This window comes from Meriones unguiculatus, chromosome 14 (assembly GCF_030254825.1).
Source record: "Meriones unguiculatus strain TT.TT164.6M chromosome 14, Bangor_MerUng_6.1, whole genome shotgun sequence".
NCBI lineage: Eukaryota > Metazoa > Chordata > Mammalia > Rodentia > Muridae > Meriones > Meriones unguiculatus.
In genome coordinates, this window is record NC_083361.1 from 89081645 (window position 1) to 89092228 (window position 10584).

At 38.8% G+C, this 10584-nt stretch overlaps 1 protein-coding gene across 1 annotated transcript; it reads left to right on the forward strand.

The window, feature by feature from the left end:
- The first annotated feature begins 6966 nt into the window (after positions 1 to 6966).
- On the forward strand, positions 6967 to 7932 carry LOC110558326 (putative olfactory receptor 56B2). Its single transcript, XM_021653169.1, has one exon. It carries the CDS (start codon positions 6967 to 6969, stop codon positions 7930 to 7932), a length of 966 nt encoding a protein of 321 aa, XP_021508844.1.
- Positions 7933 to 10584: the final 2652 nt, after the last annotated feature.

Sequence of the window (10584 nt, forward strand, 5' to 3'; positions counted from 1 at the left end):
AAAAAATGAAAATACAAGTCATCTTTACTATTTCAAAATAGGATGTCTGGCTCTACTGAATAATTTTTTTAAATAATTTTTATATGAATTTCAGGTTATTTACTTTGTATCTCAGTTGTATCTCCTTCCCTTGTTCCCTCCCAATAATCTTAAAGGCTTTAGAAGCAACATCCTTGATAAATCTGTATAATTTAATATTTATCATTGATATCATTTAAAATAATTCTTTTGATACAGGGCATCACTTTTATAGTCCTGACTGGCCTAAAACTTGCTACATATACTAGGCTGGCCTCAAACTCTGAGAGACCACCTGCCTTTGTTTCCTGAGTGTTGGAATTGAGAGCATGAGCCATCACATTCAGTGAAAATAAATTTCTTTAAAAACCAAATGCCATGTTATCTAATGCTTTTCTCAAAGTCACTAGCCTGGCAAAGACATTACTAAACACTCAATGGATTATACAATTCATTCAAGTGGGTACATAAAACCATTTATAAGTAGGAGAAACTTTAATTGTGCATGAGTCTCAGACATTCTTTATGTAAATTCCTTGATTCTGATGCTTTGCCCCTCCCATGTGTATAAGCAGTCACACACGTGAAAGTGCACTGATTAATATGTGGCTATCAAGTTATTCAGTTGTGTATGGTCACCACAGCGGTGGTAAGAATGGAAACCCTCTTTTCTTACTCCTGCGCAAGGGATGTTGATCCTCACTCAGGCACCTGTAACTCTAAAGTTCCTAAATGTAATGTTGAGTTCTTCCTCGTAGGGCTAAGTCAACTCAAATGCGCAGCTGTCAAGGGACTGTGCTGTGAAGGGCTGCACACACACATATATAGCAACATCCAGTGCCTTTTAATTCAGACTGCCTTCTTGGACCTGACTGCATTCAGCTCACTGATGTCCCCAAAGCAGACATCGCCCAGGGTAAGGAGGGAGAGGAAGTGCCAGCATGTTTTCACTGTTTGCAGGAGATGCATGGGAGAGAGGCTGTGTAAAAGTGAGTGGCGGCTTGAGTCCATGCTAACTGGTTATAGCATCCTTACAACTCTAGAGTGATTTCAAGAATTCAGGAAAAGACACATACACACACACACACACACACACACACACATACACACACACACATATATTTTGTAAAGTGTTTATTTACTAATTTCCAAGATGACAATTCAGGGTAGCCTTTCAGAGGGAATATGGATATTGATGTTTTCTCTGATCGAATGGAACCTTTGGAAAGAGCAGCAGTCATGTTACATTACCACAGCACAAGAAGGAATAGCTGGAGATAAATTCCTTATCATTTCCAAGCACTGTTGCTTCTCACTGACCCTCACTATCTTCAGAAAGAGAATGTAATTAACATGCCTAAGTCCAAAGGTGTATAGATACCATGTTAACACAACAAAAACATCAAGACTTTAGATGTCAAGAGAAGGTGTTTGCGGTAAAGTTAAACATAGATGCTTGCAAAATCGTCTCTTATAAATAAAGATACTTAACGTTTAAACCTATTTTATCATAGGCTTTCTCAGTCATGTAGTAATGACCTTTATTTTTCCCAGAAAAGTAAAGTTATTTACTTTTATTGAAAACATTTTACGTTTTTGTTGAAATATGTGTAAATTATTTTGTAGTTAACACTCCACTATTTGTTATTATAGCTTTTATTTGAGAGATTTGAAATCCAGTTGAAGAGAAAAAAAATCACTTGTATAATATTAAACTCTGTACTGCTTACTATGCTTGTAACTGTAAGGGAAGCATAAAAGAAATCAACAGGAAGTTTTTCTTACATTTTAAGCAATAATCATTTCAAAATATAGCACATTACCTGCTTTGCGTACCATTCCCCTTTCTAGCTCAGGGGTATAACAACCCCCCCTCCCAATTTTCCTATTTGCTGCTGTTTTTTGAAAATCTAGCAGTCTAAGATTTCCTCTTTGTCAGAATTGCTTTTTTAGTGTATATTTTATTTGGTGTGCATCAGTGTTATGCCTGTGTATGTGTCTGTGAACTGCGCGTGTGACTGGGTTTACTGGTGTGCAAGTGTTGAAAACCAGCCCGGGCTTGCAGCAGGCTGTCCCATCTCTCCAGCCAGCCTTGTGGCTGAAGCCGTCTCTCTCACCGTTTCATTTTGTAGATCCTTGCGGGTCTGTAACTAACGATTAGGTTTAAAAGAAACAATTGACTCACAGTGTTAGCTGCTAGTGTGTTCTGCTTTATCCTGGAGAAGGGAAAGCGAAAATGGTGCGCAGGTAACGTGACCAAATTGATTGTATTTCTTGGCTACACAAGTGTTTTCACTTTGATAACGAATTCATGTTTTAATATGCATGCTTTCCATATGCATATTAGATTACAGTAACTACTTTAACTATTCAAATACATTTCTTTTTTTAACTTTTCTAATTTTTAAAAAATATTATTTATTTTTTATTTGTTTATTTGTTTTTTTACAGTTTATTTTAATATCTTGTTTGGTGGGTTTTAAAAATTCTCTTTACATGCTTGTTGTAACCCCGCCCCTCCTCCCCTCCCAGACCTACCCTTCCTGCCTTTCTAGTTTTTAATATGAATGCTTTCTATATGCTTATACATTATAGTAAGTACTTTAACTATTCAAGCAAATTTCTTTTTTTTTTTTTTTGCCTTTCTAAATATTTTTATTATTCATTTTTTAATTCACTTTACATCCTTGGTGTAGCCCCATCCCTCTTCCCCCCCAGTCCAAGCCTCCTCCCCCCCCCTTCTTTTCCTCAGAAGAGGAGCTCCCTCAAGTAGTTGCAGAGCAATCAGTTACAGTGTATACATGTTTGCAGAACCGTATGTCTGCGCATAGACAAGCTTTCTCTTTAGAAAGCTTTATTTTCTTTTACTCTGTTGCTGTGTGTTTGAGTGCTTGCATGTCTGAGTGTGCACCGTGGGCATGCAGTGTCTCCGGATGCCAGAAAAGGGCATTGACTCTCCCGGAGCTGCAGTTTCAGATAGCTGTGAGTCAGGGGGGTGCTGAGCATCAAACCCTTTTTTCAAAGAGCCATCAGTGCTCCCAACCACTGAGCCATCTCTCTAGATCTGAGTCCTTAGTTTTCTTAATATTTTGTAAAGAAAAAATTTAAATGTAATGTTGAATACATACCAATGCAAACAGATGGACCTGGAATAGTGCATTCATGAAATAAAAAAAAAAAATCTATAAGTCTGTTAGAAAGAACTTGATGACAATTTTTCGGTAAAAGGAAAGGCTTTTCATATAAAAAAGGTCAGCATTAATTTCTTTGTCTGCCATGAAAATTATAGGACATTGTATAGACTGTAGATTATTAGCACAGTGGGACCCAGCAGGGACTCAGAATCAGCTCCTAGACTGTGTCAATTAGGTCCTCTATTGTGTTATTTTATCCTCTGGGCTAACAGATTGAGGAAGGCATTTCCAGAATGCCCCACTATTTTTCTTATGAAGACTGTGTTGAGTGTAGAGATAAAGCAATTTGATAGCACCAATTCTAATTATTCCATAGTTGGTCCGTGCTTGGTCTTAGTTGCAGGACAGAGATGTGATAGATGTAATAGCTCTGATTTTTTCCTTTTTCTTTCTTTCTTTCTTTCTTTCTTTCTTTCTTTCTTTCTTTCTTCTTCTTCTTTTTTAATTACTCTATGCAAACATTTACTCTATCATTCCTAAAAGTGAGCATCATCCAGCTGTTCTTCCTTTGGTCCCTAATATTTGGCAGAAATTGATATCTCATCATTAACATTTGTAGTATATTTTAATCATTTGCATTGTTTTTCCAAAGTGACTTTAGGAGTATTGTACACACGTACTTTTTGTAAGTTTTATTACATTATTGCAAATACAGCAAGTGTGGACAACATTCACTTTTATGAATTCTCTAATTTTAAACAAATTATTACGTTTATTTTTCTGTGTAAATGTGTGTGTGTGTACATGCATGTGTGTAGGTACACACTTGCCTGGCAATGGTATGGAAGTCAGGGGCCATTTCTGAGAGCTGGTTTTCCCTTCAACTGTGAGAACCTCAGGCATTAAACTCAGGCTGTCCGGCTTCAGGACAAGTAGCTTTATCTGCTGAACCATCTCACTGATCCTCCTCCTAGATTTTAAATAACTGATGGGATTGCTCAAACAAACAAACAAACAAACAAAAAATGTTCTTGGTGCTTTCTTTTTCTACTGCTATAAGGGTTCCTTATGATTCCTCCATTTTATAACAAAAAATTTATTGAAAATTTTTATTTATTTTTCTTTACAAGGAATATTTTAAAATTTTAGCTCTGCTGATAATGATCTCCATATTTTAAATAAAATTATTTATAGACCATAATGTAATAATCTTTAAAATTCTATTATATTTCATCCATTCATTGGTTTCTCAATCATTTGTAAATGCTTGTTGACATCAGTAGGATTATAATATCATGGTCAATTCTGAAAAGATAAGTATTAATTAAATATATGCTTTAAAAGTTGTGTTATTTTGTGTGTGCTAAATGATAAAGTAGGTGGATTCCCATAATAAAACTTTTTTACCTCAAGCTTATTATTATTTAAATTTATTTTTATAGTTTATTCACTTTATACCCCAATTGTAGACCCCTCTTCTCCTGGCCCCAAACTTCCCTCCTTTTTCCCACATCCTTCTCCCCTAGTTTTCAGAAAGGGGGAGCCCTCCTCCCCTACCATCTGACCCCAGACTATCAAGTCTCATCAGGACTGCCTGCATCCTCTTCCTCTGTGGCTTGGCAAGGCCACCCCACCAGGGGGAAGTGATCAAAAAGCAGGCAACAGAGTCCATGTCAGAGACAGCCCCTGCTCCCCTTCCTAGGGAACCCACATGGAGACTGAGCTGCCTATTGGCTGCATCTTAGCAGGGGGTCTAGGTCCTCTCTATGCATGGTCCTTGGCTGGTGCATCATTCTCTGCAGCCCCATCCTGGGCTCAGATTTGTTAGTTTTGTTGGTCTCCTTTTGGAGCTCCTGTCCCCTCTGGGTCCTTCTATCTCCCTGCTCTTCCAAAGGACTCCCTGAATTTCACCTTATAACAACCTGAAAGGATATTTATTTGTCTTAAAGAAAAAGATGAGTTTTGTTGAGGAAGTTAAGTCTGTAAGTAAATTTGCTGGAGCATAAACTTTAAAATAGAAAGTTGGAAATAAGCCTTCTAAGAGCAAAGACCACCCACGGCTCAGGTGGGGGCCATTTGTCTTTTCCTCTGTGAAAACTATCATCATTATCTTTAAAGATTGATGCACTTGACATTTATTGCTAATCATGTTTAGCTCTAAGATTTTATCATGGCTCAGGAAGCCGTCTCTGAGACTACCCTTATAAACATACTTGTCTTGTATTAGTTTTTTGCTTGCAAAAATGTTGTCTTGAGCAATATCTAATTACATTCCAGTGAAAAATGGAAAAGAGGTAGAAAAATTGGATAAGGAACAATTTGATACGTCAGATTTCCCTATACATGAAGTATCCTTCTGTGATGTCTGGAAGTTTAGTCTAAGAAGGAATTTTAACAAATGCTACAGGCATATCCACATTAGATCAGAGAGGGAAGAAGGCGGACTTTCCTAAAGGATGGGGGTTGAATTTAGCATTGGGGCTTTAGTGTGATTCCCAGTAGGATTCTATTACAGCAGGACTGCTACAACTGCACCCACATTCTTACAGTATGTATACCCTACCTGAAACGACAATTTTCTATGCATAATTTTTTATTTGTGTTCCATGAGTTATAGAATGTTTGCATGGACTGTTCCAAGAACTAAAATAATTGTCATAGATAGGGTAAGTTACTTACAAACACGATCAAAAGAGCCTAGACACCATAGGCCTTTAAAAAAATTCCACTTTTTAAATGGATGTCTAACTTTAGAGAGGACATTAATGTTTTCTAAATTGAATTCCTTAGAATAAATAGGCTGTAGGCGTACTTTTCAAAAACTATTTTATTTATGTTTCTTAAGCCCCTACCTCCCTTCCACCCCAGTCCCTTCTAACACCTCAACACCTGGTAGGAGAGAAAGGAGGTTAGTGGGGGTGGGAGGCATAGTTTTTCTGAGCTATTTCCTGCTGGTTAGGGACTTCGGGTTCCTTGGGGCAACTCCAATCTTCTTTTCGGGAGATCTCTGACTACTCAAACTGCAACAACAGCCACCAGGAGAAGCAGGGGTGAGCACCGGCAGCCTTCTTTTTTCTCAGATCTTCCCCAGCAATGGATTCTGGCATTTATTCCCTCCCAGAATCCTCAGAATTAAACTATCTTCAGCTGGGAAAGCACCCTTCCCAGAGCTCCCACGAGGCAAATAGTTTGCTGCTGTGAACAATCTGAATCAGTCCCATATCCTACACCTGGGATCAAAACAAAACCATGTTTACATCCACAACAATTGAATCAGGACAATAAAATATTTAAACTAAATATATACAATCTCATCATTTTAAATTAAGTATATAAATAAAACATGTTTTTATTACATTATGTCATAATGTAATTTCATATGTAAGAAGTCTTCATGTATGAAAGACTTTCTAAACACATTAGCTGAAGGAAGCAAGTAGCACATTAGCAAAATCAAATTTAAAAGTTGGGATGTGATATCACATTCCCGCTCTTTTTATTGCTCATATAGTCACCACAAATGACTGTTGAACAAGGTTCTGAGTGTCTGTAATAGCCCATGTGTCTGTACTGAGACAGGACAAATAAACCTTTTTATGGAAGTTGAAGGATGACTTGTTGAGTTAACAGATAGAATGTGCCACCTACCAGAGATGATCTCATTTCATAATCACATGTGAGTAATACAGATAACAGGATAAGAATAATGAAGTTGCAAAAACCTAAACGCAATGATCGAGAGTAAACATTTTTTTCTGATAAACACATTGCTAATCTAAATTAACAATATTAACCTTTTTTCTCTTAGCAAGAGATGTCCCAGGATCTGACTGATTCCAACAGTTCTGGCTTCCAAGTGTCTGAGTTCATTCTGATGGGATTTCCAGGCATCCACAGCTGGCAGCACTGGCTCTCCTTGCCCCTGGCTTTGCTCTATATCTTGGCTCTCACAGCCAACACGCTTATCATTACTGTAATCTACCAGGAAGTGTCACTACACCAGCCTATGTACCATTTCCTGGGCATCCTGGCTATAGTAGACATGGGCTTGGCAACCACCATCATGCCTAAGATTTTAGCCATTTTATGGTTCAATGATAAAGCTATCAGACTCCCAGAGTGCTTTGCTCAGATGTACGCCATCCATGTTTTTGTTGCCATGGAGTCAGGGATCTTTGTCTGCATGGCCATAGATAGGTATATGGCGATTTGCAGACCACTGAGGTACTCTTCAATTGTTACTGACTCTTTTGTGGTCAAAGCAACTGTGTTTATGGCCCTCAGAAACTGTGTGGCTCCCTTGTCAGTACCTGTGTTGGCTGCCCAGAGAAATTACTGTTCCAGGAATAAAATCGAACACTGCCTGTGCTCTATCCTGGGGGTCACTAGCCTTTCCTGTGACGACAGGAAAATCAACAGCATCAACCAGCTACTCCTGGCTTGGGCAGTCATGGGAAGTGACCTGGGTTTGATTGTGATTTCATACGCTTTGATTCTTTGGTCTGTGTTGAAGCTGAACTCTGCAGAAGCTGCATCTAAGGCCTTAAGCACCTGCACTTCTCACCTCATCTTAATCCTTTTCTTCTACACAGTCATCATTGTCCTGTCCATCACTCATAGTGCAGGAATGAAAATTCCTCTTATCCCGGTTCTGCTGAATGTGCTGCACAATGTTATCCCCCCTGCTCTGAACCCCATGGTGTATGCACTCAAGAGCAAAGAGCTCAGACAAGGCTTATACAGAGCAACTGGCCTCTATCTTAAGAGTAACTATGAATGAGAACACACTCTCTTTTTTTCTCTACATTTACCCTTTATATCTCCAATGACAACAAGTGGTAAAGTAAATACTATAGACCCTGTGAGAGGTGTGATTTGATGTCAGGAATCAACTGAAATTTAGAAGAAGAAAAAGTCAAAACATTGCTTGATGTATCCAGGTTGGACACTTGCTCAACCATGTTTATAGCAGCTCTATTTGTAATAGCCAGAACCTGGAAACAGCCAGAACCTGGAAACAACCCAGATGTCCATCAACGGTGGAATGGGTACAGAAATTGTGGTATTTTTATACAATGGAATACTACTCAGCAATCAAAAAGGAGGAAATTATGAAATTTGCAGGCAAATGGTGGGATCTAGAAAAGATCATTCTGAGTGAAATATCCCAGAAGGAGAAAGACAAACATGGGATATACTCACTTATATAAACCTATAAGATATGATAAACATAATGAAATCTATACACCTAAAAAAGATAATCAATTGAGCGGACATGGGGTAAGATGATCAATCCTCATTTAGAAAGACAGATGGGATGTGCATTGAACGTATGACAGGAGTCTACTGAGCGCATCTGAAAGACTCTAACTAGCAGTGTTTTCAAAGCAAAGACTCATGACCAAACCTTTGGCAGAGTACAGGGAATCATAAGAAAGAAGGGGAGTTAGTCTGATGGGGAAAGGATAGGAGCTCCACAAGGACCAAATATATCTGGGCACAGGGTCTTTTCTGAGACTGACATTCAACCAAGGACCATGTATGGATATAACCTAGAACCTCCACTCAGATGTAGCCTGTGGTAGCTCAGTAACCAATTGGTTCCCCAAAGTGAGGGGAACAGGGACTATTTCTAACAGGAACTCCATGACTGGCTCTTTGGTCTCCCCACCCCCGAAGGGAGGAGCAGTCCTGTTAGGCCACAGAGGAGGGCTTTGCAGCCAGTCCTGAAGATACCTGATAAAACAGGATCAGATGAATGGGGAGGAGGTCCCCCCTATCAGTGGACTTGGAAAGGGGCACGGTGGAGATGAGGGAGGGAGGGAGGGAGGGACTGGGAGGGAATGAGGGATCGGGACACGGCTGGGATACAGAGTTAATAAAATGTAACTGATAAAAAAAATAAAAAAAAAAAGAATTAACTTGCTCCGAAAAAAATAAAAAAATAAAATGAAATAGCTCAAGCAAAAAAAAAAAAAAAAAAAAAAATCTTCAGGACAGAGAGTAACATCATGATGACATTTGTGTTCCAAAATCTAAGAGAAGGATTTTCAGGGTGTACATTTCAGTAGTTTGTGCTACTGGCTACAACAGCGAGACAATTTTGAGTATATTGGCCAAGATCTGTGGAATTATCCATTTTAAACCAGAGAACTTATTCCTTCTATTTAATTTAATTTGAAAAAAACCTGAGTTACTTCTACCATTTTGCCTCTTTGTGATTTTTTTTTAGGCTACATCTTCTTTACTGAAAAAGGGTGGCTTAAATTTTCTCTAAAAATATAGTAAATTCCCAGAAGTTAAACACCAGCAAACAAAGTAATCAAATCAAAAAACGGGGTACAGAGCTAAACAGAGAATTCTCAATGGAGGGATATGGAATGCCAGAGAAACACTTAAAGAAATGCTCAGCCTCCTTAGTCATCAGAGAGATGCAAATGATTGCTTGTGATAAAATGGCCATTTTTAACAACCCTGAGATTTCACCTTATACCTATCAGAATGGCTAAGATCAAAAACTCAAGTGACAACACATGCTGGAGAGGATGTGGAGAAATGGGAACCCTCCTCCACTGCTGGTGGGAATGTAAACTTGTATAACCACTTTGGAAATCAATCTGGCACTTTCTCAGACAATTAGGAATAGTGCTTCCTCAAGATCAAGCTATAGCACTACTAGGCATATATCCAAAATATGCTCAAGTATACAAGGACATTTGCTCAACCATGTTTGTAGCAGCTTTATTTGTAATAGCCAGAAGCTGGAAACAGCCCAGATGCCTTTCAGTTGAGGAATGGATACAGAAATTGTGGTACATCTACACAATGGAATATTACTTAGCAATAAAAAACAAGGAAATAATGAAATTTGCAAGTAAATGGTGGGAACTAGAAAAGATCATCCTGAGTGAGGTATCCCAGAAGCAGAAAGACACACATGGTATATATTCACTTATTAGCAGATATTAGACATATATTGTAGGATAAACATATTAAAATCTGTACACCTAAAGAAGCTAATCAGGAAGGAGGACCCTGGATAAGATGCTCAGTCCTTGCTCAGAAAGGCAAACGGACGGACATCGGAAGAGTGAGAAAACAGGGAACAGCACAGGAGCCTACCACAGAGGGCCTCTGAAAGACTCTATCCAGCAGGGTATCAAAGCAGTTGTTGAGGCTCATAGCCAAACTTTGGGCAGAGTACAGGGAATCTTATGAAAGAAGGGGGAGACAGAAATACTTACAGGGGACAGGAGCTCCTCAAGGAGATCAACAGGGGTCTTTTTTTCTAGAGATACTCCAACCAAGGACCATGCATGTAGATAACCTAGAACCCAGGCACAGATGTAGCCCATGGCAGCTCAGTGTCTAAGTAGGTTCCCTAGTAAGGGAAAGAGGGGCTGTCTCTGACATGAACTCAGTGGCTGGCTCT